The sequence below is a fragment of the Plasmodium coatneyi genome, chromosome 10 (assembly GCF_001680005.1).
Source record: "Plasmodium coatneyi strain Hackeri chromosome 10, complete sequence".
Classification (NCBI taxonomy): Eukaryota; Apicomplexa; class Aconoidasida; order Haemosporida; family Plasmodiidae; genus Plasmodium; species Plasmodium coatneyi.
In genome coordinates, this window is record NC_033565.1 from 602,452 (window position 1) to 626,860 (window position 24,409).

General features: G+C 39.1%; 5 protein-coding genes across 5 annotated transcripts; 1 reads left to right on the forward strand and 4 right to left on the reverse strand.

The window, feature by feature from the left end:
* Positions 1 to 6,238: 6,238 nt before the first annotated feature.
* Positions 6,239 to 11,389, reverse strand: PCOAH_00029320 (Uncharacterized protein; the record flags this gene model as incomplete). The annotated part of the gene is made up of 1 exon (XM_020059734.1): positions 6,239 to 11,389. The coding sequence occupies one exon, from the start codon at positions 11,387 to 11,389 to the stop codon at positions 6,239 to 6,241; it is 5,151 nt and encodes a 1,716-aa protein (XP_019915301.1).
* A 3,958-nt stretch (positions 11,390 to 15,347) lies between these two features.
* PCOAH_00029330 (G10 protein) lies at positions 15,348 to 16,706 on the forward strand (the record flags this gene model as incomplete). The annotated part of the gene is made up of 3 exons (XM_020059735.1): positions 15,348 to 15,896; positions 16,083 to 16,255; positions 16,433 to 16,706. The coding sequence occupies 3 exons, from the start codon at positions 15,680 to 15,682 to the stop codon at positions 16,484 to 16,486; spliced, it is 444 nt and encodes a 147-aa protein (XP_019915391.1).
* A 36-nt stretch (positions 16,707 to 16,742) lies between these two features.
* PCOAH_00029340 (HesB-family member protein) lies at positions 16,743 to 17,873 on the reverse strand (the record flags this gene model as incomplete). The annotated part of the gene is made up of 5 exons (XM_020059736.1): positions 16,743 to 16,800; positions 16,938 to 17,074; positions 17,241 to 17,342; positions 17,499 to 17,548; positions 17,675 to 17,873. The coding sequence occupies 5 exons, from the start codon at positions 17,871 to 17,873 to the stop codon at positions 16,743 to 16,745; spliced, it is 546 nt and encodes a 181-aa protein (XP_019915454.1).
* Positions 17,874 to 19,001: 1,128 nt separating this feature from the next.
* On the reverse strand, positions 19,002 to 20,459 carry PCOAH_00029350 (Uncharacterized protein; the record flags this gene model as incomplete). Its single annotated transcript, XM_020059737.1, has 1 exon — positions 19,002 to 20,459. The coding sequence occupies one exon, from the start codon at positions 20,457 to 20,459 to the stop codon at positions 19,002 to 19,004; it is 1,458 nt and encodes a 485-aa protein (XP_019915204.1).
* Positions 20,460 to 22,555: 2,096 nt separating this feature from the next.
* Positions 22,556 to 23,344, reverse strand: PCOAH_00029360 (50S ribosomal protein L17; the record flags this gene model as incomplete). The annotated part of the gene is made up of 3 exons (XM_020059738.1): positions 22,556 to 22,663; positions 22,792 to 22,965; positions 23,126 to 23,344. 3 exons carry the CDS (start codon positions 23,342 to 23,344, stop codon positions 22,556 to 22,558), a joined length of 501 nt encoding a protein of 166 aa, XP_019915255.1.
* Positions 23,345 to 24,409: the final 1,065 nt, after the last annotated feature.

Genomic DNA, 24,409 nt, shown 5'->3' on the forward strand with positions numbered 1-24,409 from the left:
TTTTTTCTTATTACATTCTCTATTTCATTGTGCACACAAAGAAAAAATGTTGTTGTTGTATTTATTGTGCACATATATAGAAAAAATGTATTTCGAATAGAATGGAAGAAGAAGAAAAGAGAAGTAATGACTAACCTGTGGTAGTCCTGATGTTGGTGTTGATGCTGCTGTGCTGTCTGGCTTGACTGATACTTGGTTGGTAGTGGTTGAACACGATAATGGTTGCGGTTTCGCGTATTCCTGCTTTTTAGGTTTTTCATTATATTTGTTACAATATGATTCTCCGCCACTGCTTCCGCAAGTTGAAATCAACTCTGTATATGCTTCTTGAGCTGCCTTGAAGGGAGCGTCACATTCATCCTTTCCGCAGTATTCATGACAGTCCCCGCCATTTTGTATTTTATTTGAGTTATAGTACCAATTGAATACCTTCTTAGCCTTTTCGAATCTGTCTTCGCTAATATAAGGGTATATATGAGTGCACTTACATTTAGAATCGAATTTCGTCAGCTTCTCATAAATCTTATTCATAATCGGTGATAATTTTTCCGTCCCCCTCCATTCTGCCCCTATTACTTTATCACCTAACCAGTAATAAAAAAATTTACAACGATGATCATCGCCCAAAGTATTCATCCAGTCCTCTGTCCCCCTACAAACGTAACAATAGTTTTTTGCAATTGTAGTGGCTACACCCCAAGTACTCCCACCGTACGGCGATAATGAATTTTTCAGCTGTGTTTCCAGTTCACTAGGGTTCTTCTGTTTTCCTTGGAATATACACCTCCCTCCTTTTCCCTCTTCGAATTTAGCATATATGTCCTTTGAGGGCAACTCATTTGCAACTACATCCTTTCCCTAAAAGTATAAAATTGAAATATGTGTGTACATCCATACATATACATGCATTTCCCCTATAACATGGTTGATGGAATATTATAGGTACACATATCACTATATACACTTTCCGATAGTGGAATGAATGAATTGGTTGTATTATCAAAGATTTTCTGCGTTACCATTGTTCATATGTGTGTATATATTACTCTGTATATATAATAAATTCAGATCGAAATGTGCCCTTCATATATTCATACAGAGTACATATGTAAGAAATTTGCTCGTTTAGTAATAATTATAAGCTAATATTAAGTTCCAATTTTTTTTCTAATAATGCACACATTGTTCAACATTTCAAACAATCACGATCCACCGTATACATTTTGTGAATCATCATGTGCATAATTAAAGTAAAAATGGCAATGAACACACACAGGAGATAACAAAGTAAAAAAAGTAAAGAACGAGCTCTACTCACCTCCCCCCCCCCCTTTACTACTTTCTCCTTTATTATATATTACAGAATTATGCAAAATTGCGTATAAGAATATGCTGCAATATACAATAATTCTTCTCTTGCACTCATGATCATGCCATAATTATAATATATCCTCTTACTTTTATCCTTTTCCAGATGAGTACATTACAAATGAACTCATTCAAACACAAGGTGTGTATAACATATTATCTAAGCTTCCTTTTCCCTTTGAATACACATATAAATTCCTTCGATTTATCTACCTGTGCGTTTTTCTTTCCATCCTAATATGCACAACCTGAATATTTTTATTTATATGTGTGTGATGTGTACATTACATTATTGGACATACTCCTTTCACCACCCTTCTAATTCATGTTATACATTTAAGCTTACATGTGCCTCATTCTTTCCTAACCTTACTTCTTTCCATACATTCATTTCTTTCTTTCTTTTCTTCTTTCTTCGTTCCTTCTTCCTTTACTTTCTTTTCTTTCTTTTCTTTCTTTTCTTTTTTTTTCTTCTTCTTTTTTTTCTTTTTTTTCATTTTTATACACCCTTCGGGTGTACTACCCCCCCCTGGGGCAGCTAAAGTAGCAGGCCACATTATGGGGCATTAAACTAGAAATATCCTACCCTTACGCCTTTGACCTTTCATTTTACAACACCTAAACACCCTTCATTCTAACACCCTTGACCCTTTCATTCTAATACCCCTAAACCATCATTCTAACACCCCTAACCCTTCATTTTACCACCCCTAACAACGTTCCTCCCTACCACCCACCTAACAACCTTCATCCTACCACAACCCCTAACAACCTTCCTTCTTCATCTGGATGATGAGGTATATGGAATTGAATATTCAGACGAGTATTCCGTTGTTGAGTCGTCGTCGTCGTCCGGGAACCTGTTGAATTCTCTCCTAAGGGACCTTTTCCTTCTTCCATTTCCAGAATGGTTATGCTTCCTCAAGAAGAAAGGTTTGTACTTGTAAAAAAAGTATGCCAATGTTGGCAATACTACTGTGGCTAGCGTACTACCCACAGCAACAGGAACGATGCTGCTAGCATCTGCTTCTTCCCCTTCTTTTCTGTGACTACCACCACCGTCACTCCCTCCTTTTCCTTCCATCGCACCACTGAAGGCGTCAGGGCCAGGTGAAGCATCACTACTACCAGCTTGGTTTGGATTCGGGTTTGGTTTCGGTTTTGGTGGTGGATCGTCACATTTAAAATTTGATATTCCTATTCTAACTAGCTCTTTATTCGTATTATTAAAATACACACAACACTGATCTTCACTATCACTAGTACACATACTTTCCATTTTTTTATATGCTGATTCAAGTTTTTGCCGATAATCCTTAAATCCCTCACTACAGATATAGTTACTCTTGCTTAATGCAGTCTGTATAGTACTATTGTCTTGAAGGAAATCGAATAATATTTTAGTATTCTTGAACAGATCTTTGCTAATATTTTTGTATATATGCTTACACTCTAATTCTGGCTTCAGTTTCCCCAGTGCATTATACACTAGGGAGATGATATTCGGGAACTCTAAAGTTTGGAATTTTCCATCTTCAATATTATCACCTAGGTAATAATATAGGAATTTACAACGTGCACCATATAACGGATGACCATTGCTAATTGTTTCCACGTAACAGGAGGCTCTCAAAATTTTCTCCCAATAATCCCCTAATGGTACCCTAAAATGCTGCAGTTCATTCCTCACTTTTCCTGCAGAAGAGCAATGAACACTATTTGCATTTTCCTTAAATTCTTTATATATTCTTCGTGAAGGTAAATCTTCCACCTTGCACGGTTCCTATAAACATAATTTATAAAGTTCATGTACTCCTACATATCCATAATAATGTACATAGAATATTATATAAATATGAGTTCACACTTCCCAAGGAAGAAATCGTATTACCTGCCCGTTCACCATGGTTCATATGTATGTGTACATTTATTTGGTATGTATATTATAAATTCATGTTATAAAATGTTCTGTGTGTTGTGTTGCTGCATCTCCTATGTATTTAGAATAAAGGCACATAAGAACAATGTATAGGAAAATTTTTGCTTACTCCATCCCTCCTTTTTGTTTATTAACAATAAATTTTTATTTTACCTTTTCATAATTTACACATATTCATGAAATTTTGGAATAACGATAATGCTCTATACACATATATAACAAAATGATTATATGTGCACATATATATATAATTTAAGGCAAAGAATATATGTAGGAACAAATATAATAGAATAGTAATATGAAAGAAAAGGAAAGCATGAATGAATTCTTTGCACATTCTTCATACACTCGTTGTATTATTCAATTGCACTTTGCTACCTATAACATTACATTACTATTCGTACACTACAGTTATTACACATATACAAGAGCGAAATTTCCATTATCAAAAATTTTTACATATGTAGTACTAAGTAGTGTTCTTTTATCATTTGCAGAATTCTGAAAAAATAATGAAAAATATTGCGTACCTTTTACATGTAGAATATTTCCTTTCCCGGTACGGAACGTGTGTACACATATGAATATGTAATACGCAGAGGGTACATTAGTAAAAGAAATACACAGAAGGGAGTATAATATGCAAAAAGAATTACGCTCTTTATACAGATTAGTAGGAATAAGCGAGTACCCATGTACAATAATATCTTTCGTGCAGTTCACTTTATTTTCATTCTCATTTTGCATCACACACAAATAATAATTTCTATCTCTACCCCATTCCCATAAGTATACCATGAATAACGGACGTTTACAGAATATACACTATATTATATGATATCCTACATTTGTAGTACATATTATTCCTAACATATTAGTGCATAATCTCTCTCGTTTCTTTTATTTCTGATCCATAAGATTAACAAATTGAGTAGGTTCTGTGCTCTCAAACGAGTTTAAAGAATTAAAGGAATAAAAGGACATAACACATAAGAATTATCATATTCCTTCCTTATTTCAAGGTTCTAAAGTTTAAAAGGGCGTTTCGAGAAATGTTTTGAAAATAGCTTACATGGTATTAGAATCAAATGGTTCAGTGTTTAGGGTTCAGAGTTTAGGGTTCAGGGTTCAGGGTTTAGGGTTTAGGGTTCATGCTTTACGGTTCAGGGTTTAGGGTTTAGGGTTCAGCGTTTAGGGTTTACGGTTAATTCTTTGGGCTTTAGGTTTTACATTTCAAGTTTTAGGATTAAGGGGTTTAGGGTTTGGATTTGGGGTTTTTTTTTTTAGGTTTCAGGGTTCAGGGTTTTGTGTTCAGTGTTTAGGATTATGGGGTTTAGGGTTTGGATTTAGTTTTTTTTTTTACGTGTCAGGGTTCAGGTTTTAGGTTTCAGGTTCAGGGTTTAGTATTTAGGGTTTAGGGTTCAAGGTTTGGGGTTCTGGTTTTAGGGTTCAGAGTTCAGGGTTTAGGGTTTAGGCTTTAGGGTTCAGGTTATAAGGTTTAGGGTTCAGGTTATAAGGTTTAGGGTTCAGGGTTCAGGGTTCAGGGTTCAGAGTTCAGGTTTTAGGGTTCAGGGTTTAGGGTTTTAGGGTTTATTGGTATATTTGGTTAAGGAAGTATTCCTCGCAGACCGGGTTAAGTGCGTTTAATTAAAAGGTGCACGTGCCTAATGGGAAGTCCTATGGAATGTTTGGCCTGGCCAAGACAGGCAAACCTGAAACTTGTGAAATTGGGAGAGGCACCGTGAGGGTGCATTTTAAATTAGTATAAAGGAAATAAAAAGGTAAAATGGAAAAAGAAGAAAATTACTAAAAAAAAAAAAAAATATAATAAAATATAAAAGAAAAGAAAAGAAAAAGGAACACAGCTCATGTCACTGTGCTAAAGCAGAATTGGACGTTGGGAAAAAAAAAAAAAAAAAAATGAACCTCTTCATTTGTGTTGTGTGGCAGACTGAAATTTCCTGTACTTGTGATGTTATTTAACAAAGAAGGGGGGATGTTTGCAAAAGCCTTGACACGGAGCCCCTCTGTTGTATACACACACGCGACGGACGTTTGCAGAAGCTTGACATTTTTCTCTCTCCTTCTATTGTTTGCGTTTCGCACAAAGAAAAAGAAAAAAGGAAAATAAAAAAAAAAGATCAAAATGGTTATTTCCTTTCGAATAATCCAAAGTTATTTTTCTTTTCTGCGTCTTTCTAAAACATGCTATAGTGTTTTAAAAAGAAAAAAAAAGAAGAAAAAAAGAATGAACAAATACACACTGCAGTCATACATGCTGTGTGATGTGTGTTCTCCGTTCTGTTTGATACGTGTTTGTGCCCACATACAACTGCGCACCGCCGCTCCGGTTTGGGATGGTAACGCTGGAAAAAGGAGAACAATCAAAGCGTGATGGGTTAAATGCGCAGGTGTGGCAAAACATGTCCCTCCCCGCGCTGGGGTGCCCATACAAAAATATACAGACACTCCGAGTCTTCTTTCCTAATCGATACAATCAGACTTAAGGGAAAAATAAAAAAAAGGGCCACACAATTTTCAGGGACAACCGGAGGGAGACATCTTATATTTAAAGCAGGGAAACTCCTGTTAAATTAAAAATTTAAAAGGAGTACACAATTAGTAAAGGCCCGTCACATGGATGAAGGGGAAATGAAACGATATGAAAAGAAACTAAATGAACGAGTAGGAACAAAATAAACGCGAAATGAACAGCAACGCACAATCGGAGTTTTTCATTTTCCATTGACTCGCTGTCTAAAAGGATAATCAATTTTCACAGTGTGCTTCACCTCTAACGCGAGCTTCTTCGCTCATCCGTGCGTCCGTCCTAATGAGCGTACCCCACACATGCACATAACTGTGTTGTGTCCCCATACAGCTATAACCATACACTCTCGTTGCAACCCGCGCCCTCCCCGGAGAACCTCATCAGTCGTGATAATTTTGCACGTAAAAGTTGACATCCGAAAGTAGGTGTTGCACCTGTGGCTGCAGTAACTCTATGATCATCAAAGAGAGCGATTTTTTTATTATCTGTCCACATTTTAAACAGCATGGATTTGTTGGTGTAATATCCCCCGGTGTCGGATCTGTAATGTACTGATAGCAAGACACACACGTTTGGGGTTCTTCATCAATTAGAAAATTTTCAATTCTGTCATCCTGGTTAAGCATACCATTTTTACTCTGATGGTCAGCTATTTGTAACTCTGTGTGTAACTCTTCCTGATTTTTCCCTCCTCTGTTTTGCTGCTTTCCAGTGTGCTCGCCCTTATTTTGGTGTTCCCCATGTTGTGCTCTCCTACTTCGCGATCCCCTTCTTCGTGGACTCCTACCTTTTAAGTTACTCCTTTTGAAATTTTCACCCGTTGAATCATAATTCTTTGGTTTCATTTTTTCTAGGGTGGAACTTTCCACTTGTCCATCTTCGCATAATGATGGCTGATCCGCTGGTCCGTTCACGGGGCTTATGCACGCAGCGAGTGTCCTCCATGTGCTCTGATTCATGTTGTCATGTAAATTGTGCATCACCACGTTATCATTTCTCCCTCCATTTTTGCTTCCATTTCGGTTTCGGCGTGTATTGCACTCTTTGCTGTGACCACGATTATTATTTTGCAAATACGCGCTTCGTTCTGACTTGCTCATGTCATCTTTCGCTTTAAAGTTGGTGCAGTATGCAGTGCCATTCATGTCGTTTTCGCCTTGTTCTTCAGTACGACCCTCCTTCCTATTTTCCCTTTCCCTCTTGTCCATGTGGTCCGATTTATTTGTGCCTAAATTGGTTCCATCATAATTATTTCTTCTCCGTTCCGCTGCTTCTTCCATGTGTCCATTTTTTAACCTATTCGAGGGGCAACCCCTTGGCTTCCTCCATAAGAAGCTGCCACCTTCCAGGCTGCCTTGATCATGCACACCAGGGTCGCATGCAAAGGGTTGACCCAAGTTCGCTCCATCCGCCCGGTTAACAGCGTGACTATAATTTTCGCCACCACTCCTGTACGTCTCCTTATAAGCATTGTTACTCATAAGATACTTCCTATTTCTGCTTCCATGCACATGGTCGTTATTGCCGCTATGGACTTTTTTGTCCATTTGTCTAAAGGATCGATGTGTGTCGTTTTGCATTCCGTCATGTGTGCCGCTCTGTCCATCTGTAAACCCATACGAACGCACCGTATTGTACATGTGGCCACTGTGCACACTCTGTTCCATGCCTCCGTTGCGCACATCTGCACTGTTCTCAAAGGGGGTGTTCATTACATGCGTCTCACTAGTATTGTAGCCGTAGGGGTAATAATTATTCCCATTGCCACTGCCGTAGATGTTATTGACACTTCCATGGTGGTTGTTCCTTGGACCATTATTCATGAACATATGACCATACATGTTCCCATCAACGTGGTCATTATTCATACTGCCTATCGTACCACTGTGGTTATACCCATGAGCGTTGTAATTCCCGTCCCTCTTCATACCACCCCGATCATATATGTTTCCATTACGATCATACCCGCTACTGTTTTCAAAGTTTCCATTGTTGCTCATTTCGTATGACAGGTTATTTTGCACACCCTTTTTCTTACCTCTATAATTTTTACTCTGCTTCATTATATTGTTGCAGATGGGTGAAGCATACTCCTGTGGATGGTACGGGTTGTTGTTGTTGCCGACTGGACCGCTACCAACGTTTCCATAGTGATCGCCATAATTGGTATGGTCAATCTTGTTGGGTGTTCTACCAACAACATTGCAATTGCTGCCCTGGGTCACATTCTTGTAGGGAAAATTATTCACGCCCATGTAACCATTTGCATCCCCCTCGCTGACACCGTAGCAACTGAAATTGTTGTTGTAGGTGTTCCCATTTTCGCAATGCACGGTGCGCATATTATTCTCCACAACGTCGTTAGGGTATGCACCATAATTCGCCATGCTGCCACTCTGCATATTGTTTCTCGTGCTGTTTCTCACATTTCGGGCGGTGTTCCTTGGGTTGTTACTCCTGAAGTTTTTCTTCACCATGTTCCTATTGACCAGGTTGCTTGCGAAGTCACCACTCCCCATGGCGTTATCCTCAAGGCCCCCATTCGCCACTCCATTATTGCTACTGTCCGTACTGCTCATGTTCTCACCATATCTTGTCGTGCCTCCATTCGCCCTTTTCCCATTTCCATAATGTTTACTCACGCTGCTGCCGTAGTTATCGGCGCTGTTACCAAAGGCTCCGTTAAAGTTGTTGTTACTCCCGCTGTGGAAGTTGCTATTGCCCCTGTCGGTATTATTAAATGCCCTGCTTCGATAACCGCCCCTATTGTATTCACCGGCGTGGTTCTCCCCGGCTTTATCCCCCCATGTGTAATTCTCCCCCCTGTCCTGCACATACCCACTGTGTCCCACGGCTCCATCATAACCATACATGCCATTCTCACACAATCTGCCAAAGTGCATCTCACCTTGGGGGCGCATTTCATCGTTCACACCGATCGTATTAACTTGCACATTTCGACTGAATTTTCCGTTCCCCATTTTGTCCTGAAAATTCCTTGTGCCACTTTTACTACCCATGGGGGTAAAATTAGGGTTCATGTAGCCCCTTCCATTTTTGTTCCTCTCCATTTTTGGATGAATGGTCGCTTCGTTCGAACCTTTACCCCCACCGACGTTCACTTTATTCCTATGTGCATACGCATTATCGTCGTTAAAGATCTTCCTGCCCTCTTTTTTCAAAGCTAAACTTCCATTCAGTGTTACGTTACTACCCCTGCGCGAATTTGAATATGTGAATTTGTTATTATTATCTCTTTCCTGTTTTGCATCAGTTGTATTATGGCTTTCTCCAAAGTGTCCAATTGAGGTCACGTCCTCATTATGATCCACCGAATTGCACCCTTGCTCGGTGTCACCTCCGTTTTTGGCTTCCCTCCCACTTGCGTCACAGGAGGGGTTACCTTCCTCATCCTTTACCTCAATTCGGTAAATCGTTTCGTTAGACTTGAATGGATACTCAGCTTGGGGATCCCCTTTAAAATAGCTATTTGCGCTGTCCGAACTTTTTACCTTGGAGTCCCCACTACTATGGGCGAGAGTCGAATCTTCATTCGTCCTTACACTCTTATTTTCATCATCCAAATTTTCGGACGATTCCATATTTTTGGACAGCCCATTGGACAGAAAGCAACACGTATCCTTCGTGCTAATGGACATGAGTTTGCGTGATGCGTTGTAGAATATGTCCTTCTTCTTTTTGCTATCATTTTTTTTCCTATCGCGTGTGTTTGATATGCGTTTTCCTTCCACAGTGATAACGTCCACTTCAATATCATCCTCGGGAAAGAGATCCTCCTCTGCAACGTCTTCCCCTTCTCTTACAATCTTTACCTCCTTCCCCTCGCTGAGGGAGCAGCTTTCCGACGACTTGAACTGGTTCATTGTTTCCCCGTTTGGAAGAGTTTCCCCCAGTTCCCTTTCACCAGGCTGGTGTGAATGCTCTCCGTCGTCATTGTTATTCGCCTTCTCCGTGCACACCCTGTCGCTCTCGCAGTACATACCTTCACAGTTCACCTCTTTACGTTCCGTTTCACTACACTTTGCTTCACTACCCTTGGCCTCCTTACACTTCAGCTCCTTGTGCCCATGCGCGTGCCTGCAGTTCGTGTCCGCCTTGCAGTACCCGTTGAGGAAAAACTTGCACAACGTCGTTTTGTAAAACTCATCCGTGGATCTGAGCTCCTCCACATTATGTGCGAAATTACACTCAATCTTCGACTTACTACATAAATTTTTCATGTAGTTACGACACATGGCTGTTTTATACAAATCAGGAAATGGCTTTAACTCACTTTCGTCGTGTGCATAGGGGCACATATTATTTAAAAACCGTTTGCACTTTTCTTTGGTGTTCATATATGGGCACATTTTTGTCTTCGAGAATTGGACATTCAGGGCGCTCTTAAAATCGTAATTCCCTTCCCTACTTGTGCAGATTGCTTCATCTTTTTTTTTCTCTTTAAATTTTAATTCGTTATTAGAACAAGCTTTTTTCCCTACATTCGTGTAGTCTGTACCTTCCGGGGTGTCCCTATTCATGATGGATACCACCCCCCTGTCGTCTTCCTCTCCCTCGTAAATGTTATTTCTTTTCAGGGATTTACTCTTTCGCAGGAAGCTGTTTTTCTTGCTGGAGGGGATTTCCTCGTTGGGGAAATCACCCTTGTGGCTGTTCCTTTCGCCATCGATAACGTCACCACAGAGGTCAGAACACATGCTTCCACTCACGCCTAAATGTTCCGCGACGACATGATCATCGTCGTTAGGGCACTCTACCATGCTGCCATTTGGATCATTATAACTTCCATTTGCCCCCCGTCTGTTCGTAAAGACAAATGGCTGCTTTTCTGAGTTTGCACCTCTTCTCCTACTTCTACTATCGACCATGCCCAGGTTCGATTTACCCGCATTTGGCACTATGTTCTCGTTATTGCTCGCCACCCGTTTAAAGAACTTTTCCTCTACACCATTTGCCCAATTCATTCTTGAGCCTGAATAATTCTTCCCAAACGATTCAACCGGATTGTGAACCCCGATATTATTATTACCACTGCTGCAATTTCCTAATGATGTGCCTTTTCTCAGGTGATTGTCGTTAAATCCCCTATTACTTCCCGAACCCCCATGTGGAAAATGTCTATCGGGGCGTTTCCCTTTCTCCACATAACTACTATTGGAATATTTCTCTTCATAAAAGAAATGATTGAAATCTGCTTTATTTTTTGAAAAATTCTTTGTGCGCCCAAATTTTTTGCTTTTCTGACTGGTACCTGAATAAGTGTGCACCACTTTAAAATTGTCAACCTGATCATTATCGGTACAGTAATTCATTTGGTTCTTCCTTTCTTCTTTCTTCTTGTTACTTTTCCTAATTGCTGCTTGGCCATTTTGCTCACAGTTGGGGCTTTTTTCGAATTTATTCTTATATGCATGCATATCGATCGATTTGTAATTGCTACTGCTATTTCTTAACTCCTTGGTGCATATTGCGCCGTTTGTGCTTCGGCTGTCATGCGAAACGCACTCCATTATTTCGATTGAATGGCGGTTCAGGTGGGCAACTACGGTGTGGATTATATTATGTCAGTGGGTATATTGAGAGGTGATAATATGGACACATGAACTCATCACATGCGAATAGACACGTATGTATATATATGTATCTATATTTTTTTTTAATTTGCAATTCTATACATCATTCAAACGTACAACATCCCTATCGTAAAAGATCACACATATGAATGATCGAATTTTTATAGGCACAGTAGAGATGCACGAAAAGGAACAAAGGTGGGACCACTTCAACCAGTTTCTATGAACCAGCTATTACGCACGTTTACCTTTGCGTGTAGACAAAAGGTAAGACGCTCGTTCGGCTGCTTCCTTTTAATTTATAAATGCACACAAGCACGTATATGTTTGCAAATCAGACAAGCAATACAAATAAATTTTAATCAATGGCTCATCAACGATACGAAATAGAAGTCATAAGGTGAATTTTATTTTTATAAAAATAGCTGATGATTGTGGAATAAAGCGGTTCTGCCTCTTTCCATTTTACCCCTTACACATAAAAAGAAAGTGTAACACACAATTTTTGCACTTTGCTGTAAAATGAGGGACTTCACAGGGCATGCACAACATACGTACGCGAGTACACATAGACGCGTTCTGGCACAAAAGAGGCGTTTATTTTTCCTGCCTTTCCCTACAACTACACTCTTCGTAAAAGCACAATGGAAATTTCAGACAAACAGTGTATGTATACGCATGCAGGGGGGGGAATAAAAAAAAGGGCTACGCAAAAAGTGTGTAAAAGTTAACATAACATAGATGGGTATATTAAAAATGGGGGGAATCATCTACTAATTTTGTGTGCGTGTAAATTTTTTTTTTTTTTTTTTTCAATTTTTACATGAGTGTTCATATATGTGGATATATATTTTACCACTGTTTTTTCGTTTCTTCTTAAATTGTAATGTTAGATGAACACGGAGGCACACACCTACGTACGGTGTAACAAATGGGATTACTTTTTTGCTGACTCCGCACGAGTGAAAAGTGTAAATATATACTCATGTGTATGCATATGTACCAGCATATAAACACACATGCAAATAGCCTGTTGCGTGAACGGCGTATAGAAAGGTACTATGTGTGAATGAACACGCAGAAAGGACGGGCAACTGAAGGTGGAAATATATACATATATACACATATATATAGCTTCACGTGTATAGGTACATACGCATGCTCAAAAAGGCAAGCATCGCGCATAAGGTTCACTTAAACGATTACGCTAGCGCTCCCTTAAAAGCCGTGTACAAACACGTACGAACAAACATCAAAATTTGTCCGGCGCATATGTGTACATCTGCGTAGAATGCATCCCAACAAAGCTTGCTCGAAATTATTTGGATACACGAGCATCTCAATCATGATACCTTTTCGCGCAAAATAAAAATGAATGAAGTATGTAGTGAAAATGCAACATGAACGACACTACAATGCTGTTTTAAAATAACAAGAACATGCTTTGAAAAGAAAAAAATAAATAAAATAAAATAAATAATATAATATAGGGAAATAAGAAGGAAAAATCAGAATGAAAGTACGGCATGTGTAAAAATATCAGTTTTGCTGATTTCACTATTCTCATAGATACCATCTATTTAGTTCTAAATTTTACGTAAATTTCTAACGTTGTTTTTTGTTTCACTTAAAAAAACATGAATATTTTTTGAGGTAAGCTTTTTTTACCATTTTTGGCGTGGCTCTTTAGAACATCACAATTTGCACATTTCCTCACACGAAATATAAAATGGAATGGAAAAAAGCACATCAAAAGGGGGGAAAAAAAGGAAAAAAAGAGGAAAAAACATATGACAGTGACAATTTTTTTTTTTTTTTTTTCAATTTTGGCTATTTGGAATAAAAAAGTAGCCAAATGGTGGCGAAAATATAGCTAGAGGAAAATATAAAAAAAAAAAAAAAAAAAAAAACAGAATAAAAGCAGAATAAAAATATATAAAAAAGTGAAAAAAATGGCAAATTAAAGCCTAAGCGAACCAAACAAATAAAACTGTTCAGGTGAAACAAAATAAACAAAACCGAATGGCCTCCTACAGGGCGGGAAAATACTTTGCACTTTTAAAGAGGTCTATTTTTTGGTGCGTTCGTCAATTGGTGGGCTAAAAGCATACCGCTTTTTTCTATCAAAGGGTGTTCTTTTTCCCCCCCTCTGAAGTGAGTGTCATTCGTCTGGAGTCACCATTCAGCAGCGAAGCCGAATATATTTTCACAAACATGTAGTCACAGCAAATGGGCGCACATTTACGTTATTTTAATGGGTTGGAGTGGTGTATAAAATGAGGAGTACATCGCAAACAACGTAGAAGCATATTCGCAGTGCCCACAGCACATATATATGGGCATATAGGAACAATACATTATCGTGGTTTCCCAATTTTGTCATTCACTTACAAGAGTGACGAGCATGTTACTCTTTAATGCGTGTGTAGTGGTCTTAAGTACAGTTAGCTCATTTAGTAAAAGGCGCTTCGTTCATACTCCTTTTCCAAGCTGTGCATGACATCACGACCACTTTGAATTCATATTTTTATGGTTTCTTTTTTTTTTCACGAGAGAATGTGTATATGTATTTTTTTGCTCACCACGTCAGCATTATCGTGAATACTTTCTTCATAGAGCATTTTCTTAAACGTGGGAAAAGTATTTTTTTTTTTTTTCACGTACCGAACAAGCACATAGGAAGGTCCGAACAAATGCAATAAAACGAATATTTTACGCCTGTTCGAAAGGTCTTTCCTCTTTTTATTACATACACTGTGAAAACTGAATATAAGGAGCATTTAATACGTGTTCAATTTTTTTTCTTTTTTTTTCGTGAGAATTCCACACCCCATTCATCCGCAATAATATGTACGCGTAATTTCACGCATCCACTGTTTCCCCTTTAAAAACACCTAGCAAAAAAGAGAAATAAATGTACGAATTGCTTGTACATTTCACCGACTTCTGACAAAAGAATGAACCAGGCACGTGTCCACTCCAGTCATTACTTCTCTAAAAGGGAGGTCCGCAAATTTCCTCTTATTTTAACATGAACATCTTAGCTTTAAAAAAAAAATGACATAAAGGGGGCTACTTCCTACATTAGCAAAATTGACGACGCACATCCCTCCATATGCATCACAACTTTTTAGAAGACTATATTTCAGGGCAACACTTCGGGATAGCTATTGTTCCTCTCAGAATGTACGCATTCAAATTCACCAGCGAAAATGCAGAACTGATGTTATTCAGGATAAACGCTTTTTCGTTCATAAAATTTGAAATCCCCATCTGGTCATAAAAATAAATGCAGACACAAGTTGCCGTATTTTTTTTACCCCTTTAATGGGTAACAATATGTGTAAAAATGTATATTTCATGTTTTGACATTGCTTCCCTTTCCCCCATTATAATTAAGGAGCAAATAATTGTGCACACCTTTCAATGACTCGTTGCCATTTGTCCTTCTACAAGTTTGCATTTGTGTCGTAGCACCAGGTAGTTAGTCAGTGGGGGGCTCAATAAAGACAGTATAGACCCTGACAACAGTTAGTCATTCCGTTCCCCTTGTTCGCCTTCGTGAGGTTGTTTCTCCTTTTTCCATGTTCAGGTGCGCATGGGCAGAATGGAATAATTATGAAAACCCACCCTAATCCCCACATATGATACATTTTTATTCGAACAGTTGAAAACGGGTCAAGTAAAAAAGTACCACAAACAACCGCAAGGAGCCATTCCTTCTTATACTCTACATAATTGCCACTTGTGTACCACATTTTTGCTCCTACCTTTAACGGAAGAACGTTCAAATGCGTGATGAGTAAAACGTGTAATGTATTTTTTTTTCCATTTTTATTCTCGCGTAAAGCTACCCATACGGTTTGGTATAACAAGCATTTAAAAGATAAAAACTGGCCACTTTGTGTTTCCTAAAAAGAATAAATACAGTGACGAAATTTTTCTCGCTACGGTAAAAGCGAATTTTATAAAATTTCTGAAGTGTACGCAAAGGCTTTCCAGCGGGGAAAATTTCTCGGATGCACTTTTTTTAGCGTAAACAATTTTTTAAGGTCCCGCTCGTTATTTAAATTAACGCGTACGTGAAAAGTAACGCTCCCCAAGTGGAGACTTTTTAAACAAACTTAACATGTAAAACGCTAAGCAGCCAAGTGGCGAAGTAGCCAAGCTGCCAAACGCCTGGATCACTAATGCAACAACCTGTTCGTTAAATATGCATCTGCGAACATGCCGCGCATCAGGACGATGAATTCAAGGAAGCCACCCGAGGGGTGGAGTAAAGTCGAATCCTTTTTAGATGAAATGAACAAAAAAATGCGCAGCTTGGAAAACGAAGATACTTCTAAGAAAAGGAAAAGTGAAATTTTGTGGCCCATATTTCAAATCAACCACCAAACGTCTCGCTACATATACGAGTTGTACTACAAGCGGAAGGAAATATCAAGTAAGTTGCCCAGCTTAACTCGATCCCTTGCGTGGGCGCTTGACAACTGCGTTTGTTGCTGTTCCGTTTGCGCGCAAGTCAAGTTGGTGACGCGGTGTGAGCGCACGTTTATATATATGTATTTATATATATATGTACCATATGTATGTACCCCCATGTGCATTCCACACTTTGCCCCCTCCACAGGAGAACTGTACGACTACCTGGTGCAAGAGAAATACGTGGACGGCGCGCTCATATCAAAGTGGAGGAAGCAGGGGTATGAAAACCTGTGCTGCCTCAAGTGCATCCAGGTATCAGACAGCAACTTCAGCAACACCTGCATCTGTAGAGTGCCCAAAAGTAATCTGGGCGATCGGGTAAGTACTGCAAAGTGGAATGTGCAGTTGTATGCATGTGCAAATCTGCGCACATGTGTTTATATATGAATAGGTTTTCCCCCATGTTAATTCAGCATAGCAGCGCGAATTACATACCCCAGTGATATGTCTATCTTGCTACACTGTTATTATTGCGCTTCTTTTCCTATTCCGCAGGTTTTGCAGTGTGTAAATTGTGGATGCAGGGGATGCTCTAGCGGGGATAAATGAACACAAATTGAGTTTCCTTAAATTTTATGGAGACCATTCCTCCCCACCCTCAAGTGAGGACCGTCCCGATGTTTTGAATTTTTATTTGTCCATATGTTCGATACAATTTGTTTAATTCAAAAAAGAAACACTTTTTTTTTTTTTTTTTTAATCATTTAAACTTAATTTTTTGTCAACAAATTATACGCGAAAAATGCGTTACTTTTTAAAAAAATGTCACACAAAAAAAGGAGAGAAATTGTCTTATCTTCAGCAGCTAAACATTAAATGACTTCCCGCAGCCACACTTTTTAGTGGCATTTGGATTTATAAACCTACAGGGGAAAAAAGACATATGTAATAATTCCAAAGGGGGAAATTTATATACTGTGCATCGCAAACGTTGGCATAAAACCTTTTGGGGTGAAGGCGCAATGTGGACGATGCTACTAATCCTATAGCGGAAACGTACTTAAATCCACCATTCATTAAGTCGTAGCTGTAATCCAGTATATTGTTGTAAATGTAAATAACGCTAGTTGCATCAATGGACAGAATGAACTTTAATTCTTCGAACTGCTGCACATAGTCATCTGCCTCGATTTCGTCCTTCAAAAAAGAGGAGGAAAAGGGTAGCCAAATTTGTAATGATGATGACGGTGGTGGATATCGCAACATAACTACATAAGTAGCACCGTCAGTGGGTTCTTTAAATTTTCTTAATTAGTTTTCCCCTTGCTCGGTTGCACTGTGGTGGAAACATTTCTATGCATACCTTCCTGATGGGATTCATTTGGTACTTCAACCCTTTGCAGCCTCCATTTTTTACAGACAGCTTCAGTATTAGAGTTTCTGTTTCAGCTTCTGCTACCAGTTGCTAAAAAGGGAGTCATAAATGTGGACAATGTGAGGTGTGCGCACGTTACTGTTCATTTATGCGCGGTTGGCCTTTATGGCATATGTGCCACAGGGGAGGAAAAAAAAAAAAAAAAAAAACTTTTTAGTCGTAATAACCCATTTTATTTCACATTACTTTGATTTTCTTTTGTGCGTTGTCCGTTAACTTGATTATGTGCTCGTTGTCTACAAAAAGGGCAGCAAAGTAGGCATACACATTTGCGTATATTTTTATTTTTATGCCTATTTTTTGCGTATTTTTTTATTTATCCTTAAAATGGTCAAGTGGAAACACCCCTCACGCGGCCATACTTTTAACTGATTCGTCTAGGAGCCTTAGTCTGTCCACATGCCGCCCGCGGAACCTACTGCCATGTGTGTGCCTATTATTGGCCAGTTGGTGCGGAGGCGCCAAATAAGAGGTACACCTAGATAGGTGCAAGACCTTTGTCGTTGCCATTGTTATCCTTGCTGCTAGGAGAAACAAAAGTGGGAGAGCTCGCGCGATCATTTTGTGACCTGTGATAAGTGAGGCTTTGGAAATGGCTCGAAGTTGGCATTTTCGAAAAAAAAAAAAAAATTCTTTTTTAATATGTTTTTTTTTCTTTGCGTGTGGGGTGGGAACAGATAGGCAAATTTACAGTTTACAGTTAATTCGTTCTCCTAATGGTATGCTGTTTGACGAAAAATTTAAGTGTCTCTGATGTGACCCCTTATTTTGTTTTGCACACCCTGGGGGGGTTCCAACACGCACATAGCAATACAATTAAATATAGCCTAATACATGGCCATTAAAAAAGTGGCATTCGCAGGAACTTCCCCAAATAAAACGCATAAAGTAGGTGCTTCAAAAGTGATCACCTAGAAGCAAAAATGGTGGCAACCAAAATGTTGCTCATTCTGGATATACGTAACATTTGTACATTGGGTGTTTTTGGAGGAAAAAATATCATAATCAACTCGGGTGAAGTTTTAAAAAAGGGAAAAGTGGATAGGCGAACGTCAACGATGAGGCGGTATGACGAATGCCAAGCAACGAACGACGATGGTGAGTCCAAAAAACTTGAGTTACATAATGCACAGATAAATAAAGGAGGAATCAAAAGAACCGAGACCCAACTGCTGCATGAGGGAAACATATTTAAATTGGGGAAAATAAATAGGAGAAAAAAAAACTGCGAATATTTAAAAGATATTTAAAAGAACAAAAGGTGGTCAGGGGAAAAACAAAAAAAGGAGGAGAGGAGGAAAGAAAAAAAAATTGATGGATACGTAGTGGCACGTTGGTGGACAGATGAATGGTTCACTTGTGGGTAAATAGGTGATTACTATTTTGTGCAATGAAGAAACAAATTGTGTGGGCGCCGTGTGACGGAAGGGTGCTTTTTTAATTTACACACAGCGATGTACAGAATGGTGTTGCCAACGTGCCTGTGTGTTCGTGCAGGACAGACGGGAGGTAAATCCAGGTGGGCTAATTTGCCCATAATGGAGGAGGGGGACACATACACGTGTGTCACATGGAAGGAAAAAGAAAAATGTTGCACTGTACTGACAGAATGGCAAAGTACCGGCGGCACAGCGAAATCGCAACGGAGGCTTGTATCCGCACCGGCCTCACTTGCCCCAAACAATCTCCTCAAAACACGTACGTATTTTCCACGCTCTGGTCCATGTTCCTGAACTTCTTCTTCTTGGAGTGAAAGGAGTCCTTATTGGTGTTGTATATATCGTACGGCAATGTGTAGGCATTGTATATGTTGGTGTCTACGGAGTATTCGCAGTGTTGGTCCCCTATGTGTGTGTCAGAGAGAATGCTCCTTGTTCTCCTGAATCGTTCATATAAAGGGCGAAATCTTTTTCTTCCTACTGTTGTGCCAAGCAGCGAAACGGGAAACAATCCCATATTTAATATAACCTGTTTTGACAGCTTCTTATTCTGCAAGACCTGAGCGTTGATGTCTAAATTGTCTAGCGATATATCTGGTACTTCCTTATCGACGTACTTTCTTAAGAAGGCAATTTCTTGAACAGCCAAGATAGAGATAAACAAAACTGTTAACACAAAACCAGCTATAAATAGCATAATCGAATTAAAATTGAAGTTTTCAATTTCGTTGAATTTTACCAAACCGCCCAGTGTGCCGAAGAAGGTCCAGAAGACGTAGTAGGTTGGCACAACTAAAGTGGCATCCCCTCTGGTTAGACCCAAATTTAGAAAATGTATTTGTAGATAAATTGATATCACGAGGAAGATAAAACATAAATGGGGTAGTGGAGTTTTATAGATATGCTTATTCGTCAACCCGATATTTAAAAACGCCACAATTTCTTTAATTTCTAACACACACTGAGATCCTATCAACCCAGCTAAGAAGCCATATGACAACCCAATCGTTTTTGGATACGCATTTACAGTTTCGCTTAATCTTTTCGTATTTAACGAGCAGTTTAAATTGTTTCCATTCTCTACATCGTCCTTCTTCTCATCGTACATATTCAGCTCTATGTATCTCTTAGTTGCGTAAATCTCTTCATTTTCTGATATGATTTTATTTTCCTGATGATTTAAATATATTAACGTAAAAAAAGATAAAAAAATGGAAACGAAAATGTAGAAAATGTACCAGGGGTTCTTCCAGCTTTCAATAATATTAATAGGATTAAAGTGCACGTCATCCTTAGGATCACATAAGAAAGAAGCGCATGCACAAATGCTAATTCCAAAGAAGATTCCCATCGTGGATATTATCTCGATTTTGCCTAACTTCTCGTTCAGGTAAATATTCGCAACAATTGCATTAGCAATTAGTCCAAATGAATTCATTGGTGCTAGGGTACTGGCTGGAGCGAACCCTAGTGCAATTATGTGTAAGAAGGATCCAAAGCAGTACACGATAAATCCTATGTACCATTTCATGTCGCAGGAATAGTTGGTGAACATGTACTTTTTCTTCTTTGTGTCGCTCAGCCCCAGCTTCATGAACGTGTTCGCGATAGCCATAAATATCGACCCCACTACGGTCAGGAATATGCCCATGATCAGGCTCATCATGCTGTCCATTTGGTGTATCATCTCCAGGTGCAACATACTCATTTTGCTTTGCGTCGTTTATGTGGTTACTTCTTCAGAATGCGTATTTACTTTACTGTATTTGTATGCCGGTTGGCCAACACACACATGCGCGTAGTACGGAGTGTTCCTTTGGCCAGTGCAGTTATGCTAACAAAGCCGGCTCTTCTGCGCCTAAGCGTAAATACATATACGTACATGTATATGCGTACATATATATATATATATATATATATATATATATATATTTATTTATATTTACTTATTTTCCTGTGCGTGCGTTTGAATGTGTCTATATCGCCGCATACAACGGTGCGCATCACTTCTCACTCGCGCTCTCCCCCGCTTGCCTCTCCCTCACACTTACACAGTCTGCGCAGAAAATGGAAAACTCCTCTGTGCTTACTAATATGTTACGGAAAATTCGCGAAAGGTGCACCCTCCCCTCATTTACTTGCAATTACATATTTATTTTGGGCAAACTAGCTTTTTCATTCGTGACATGTGGCCTGCTCGAGCGTACACACACATGTGTGTAGTGTGATAGGTCTCTACGTGCACATAAAAATTGTCTTTTCGTAAATTGGGTAGGATGCAATAAAAACAAATGTTTTTTATTTTTTCTCTTTTGCCTGTAAATGTATTTTTATAAAATCCCTGAATGGTCCTTCAAAATTTTGCCAATCGTGCGCAAAAAAAAAAAAAAAAAATTAACAAATCTTTGTCGCTCTGTGTGCTTTCAATGCTGCGCAGAAATGTATGCGTGTAAGGAGTGTTCCACGCATACGCTTTGCATGTATTTCCTTTTGCGCGTTTTCCTAACTTTGCCGCTTCCATTGACTCGGCGCTGAACGAATGGTTCGCAATTTGGCCATTTATTTCCTTTTCCTTTATTTTCCCTCTTCCAATTTTTCCAATCAATGCTGCTATTCATACTTTACATTTTGCGTATTTTTTTTTTTTTTTCTTTTGGGGGGGGTCACATGCAAACCAGGAAAGTGTAAAAAAATACGTATTTTTATTTTGTATGAAGCAAAGTGGTAAAACTTCCTACACGCGCAAATGGCCTTGCGGTTTTGCAACTGTTAGTGGTGAAATTGTCATGTCCGAAATGGTTTAAGTGTGCCATTAACTGCGTTTTTTTCTCGCAGTTTCCCGGCGTTTTCCCGGCGTTTTCCCGGCGTTTTCCCGGCGTTTTCCTGGCGTTCTTCAGCATTCCTTTGCATTTTTTTACACCTCTCCATTTCATAAAAATCGTGTTAGCAGAAAAAACAGTGGCATAATTGTTTAAAAAATGGAACAAAAAGTGAAAACCCTTTACGAATGCAACATTGTTATTAAATTTCAACTTTAATTTTACGCTTTTCCGTATGGGGCACCACAACTACGAATGTGTATGCCCTTGTTTCATGTGGCTAAAAAGGGTTAATTCATCCTTGGGGATGGACCCACTGGATTTATTTTTTCTTCCTTTCCTCTCGCTCCCTTTCCTTCTGCGTAATTTTTACCGCACACCCCCTTACCACGTCGCATAATTATTTACAACTAACGCAACATGGCAAGATAGACAACTACGCACACGCGGGATTGTGTGTAGATGAGTTTGTCTCCTCTTACCTTTAGCTCCTGCACGGAGAAATAAGCTAAAGGAATATCAACTGCACAGCACAACATATACATACCGCAATCTACTGCAGCATCCAAACAAGAGGGGGGGAAAAGAGGTCATATATGCATCGTTCCCCTTATGCATGTCTTAAGTGGTATCTTTTTAAAAAATATTTTCAAATTGCGGATAACGGAAGCGAGTTGTTCCATATTTCGAAAATTTCTTAAATTTCATGAGAACACGTATATGTTGTGGATGTCTTATACCGCCGCTTGACTACATGGGCGAATAAAACGAACAAGCACACTAAAAAAAAAAAAAAGACATACATAAAAGCCTCTCCACGGCATTATAAATTTATTCGAAATGGCACGTCGCATTTACTGCAAGATACACTTAGCAGTTATTTAAAAAAACAACAAATGGTAGATCATTCGGATAAAAAAAAAAACACTTTGCGCAAAAAATTGCGTCACCCTGTGCAAAACGGAAATAAAAGGGAGATGCAAATCTACACAAGTTCCAACGTGGCCATCCTTGCCGCATCTCCCTTTCGGCTCTTCGGTAATAGTTTTATTCTTGTGTATCCCCCGTTCCGTTCTTTATATCGGACTGGCGCCTTCGGGAAAATAAACAAAAAAAAGTAAAGCCATTTAGCACAACGGTACAACATATTATAATATCACAAAAGGGAAGGAAATAAAAAAACGGAAGGCATGCACAACGTATAGGACTCTCGTGTCATACCTGCTTAACAACGTTGAGAGCCAATTCCCTGTCGTAGACGTAATTTGCAATTAGACGGTACGCATATTGCCTGTTATCGTTATGCTTCTTTGCAAAGGTTATTATCCTATCCACCTTCCTTCGGGCCTCCTTTGCCTTGGCCTCGGTTGTTACAATTTTACCGTGCCTGAGAAGCTGCGCAAGAGTGGGGAAAATAAGTTCATGCGTTAGCATATTTCGTGCGTATTCAGGCATACCAGTGCACTTATTTGAACTGTCCATTGAGCATAGGCGTCTACACACATGTGAGGTGTGCAAACTGGGGGCGATAAAAACGTGGGAATACGAAACGTACACTGGTGGTTAGGGCTCTAAGCAGGGCTCTCCTTTGCGCTTTGTCTCTACTCAATTTCCTGAAATTCTTGTTGGTATGTGCCAGGAGTGAGTTACTTCTATTATGCAAAACCGTTCTGAAGCTGCTTCTATTTAGTATACCTTCTCCTGACATATTCTGCTTTAACACATAAGCCAGCAAATTCTTCCACAGAAAAAAGAACAATACGGCAATCTTCATTTGTTCATTTTAGGCAAAGAATGACGATGAGCGGGAAATCAAAATTGGGTGGAAAAGCGAAAGCTCTTCAAGGGTAGCAAATGTGCAGAGGGGCAATATGAAGGTATCTCCTCCCCCAAAAAAACAGGACCAATGTTGCCAAGGCGCCTAAAAAATGGGGGTACACCAATTTATGGTAGGCCGAACGTTGATCACGAAGTGGTGTAATACAGCATCGGCTGGACCTTTCGAGTTTTCCCAATTCACTTAGTATAAAAGGTCCCTCAAAGAGTTGGAAACAGACCCATACATGCAAATTCAAGATGATTTACACAGCATTGCAGCTAAATGTGGGCAGCGAAAAAGTCGCATCAGAATTTGTTATACCTTTCACTTTACGGAAAAGTGTAAATTATAATGGTTAACCCCTCCATCCTGCACTTAAAGGCGATATTAATTTAACCCCTTCTAGTAAGTTAAAAAAAAAAAAACGCTTGATGCGAAAATGGAAATGAAATTTCGCAAAAAAAGGGACTCCTTTTCTTGGGGTAATAACCGTACCCATGTGTAAGTGGCGGGAAAAAATTCCTTAAATTTTATTTCGTTAAATTTAGCACCAGGAAATTGTGCTTACCGTTTTGGTAAAAGAAAACAACATTTAAAAGGGAATTAAAAATATATATTTATGTACGCACAAACACATGGATAAACGATTGGTATAAAAAGAGGCCTAAACACAAACACATAAAAAAGAAAAAAAAAAAAATCAGAAAGGAAACTTTTTTTGTGCAGCTGTGCGCACACCTCATGGGTAAAAATAAGCCAATTTATTGTCACAAAAAAAGAAAAAATTTTTTGTGGGGAACGTGTTCCCTCTGTTCGTGTGGCATCAAAATGGAAGGATTACCACAAGCATAAAAACGCCCATAAAATGGCAAACGATTTGCTGCTTCATTCATAATTCTGCGCAGAACAAATGTGGCGTAAGAACAAATAAGCATAGGTGGGTGATACATAATATATATATATTCTTATGCATGTGCCAGTGAGCATATTCCACAAACGAAGAAGTTGACAACCCGTGGC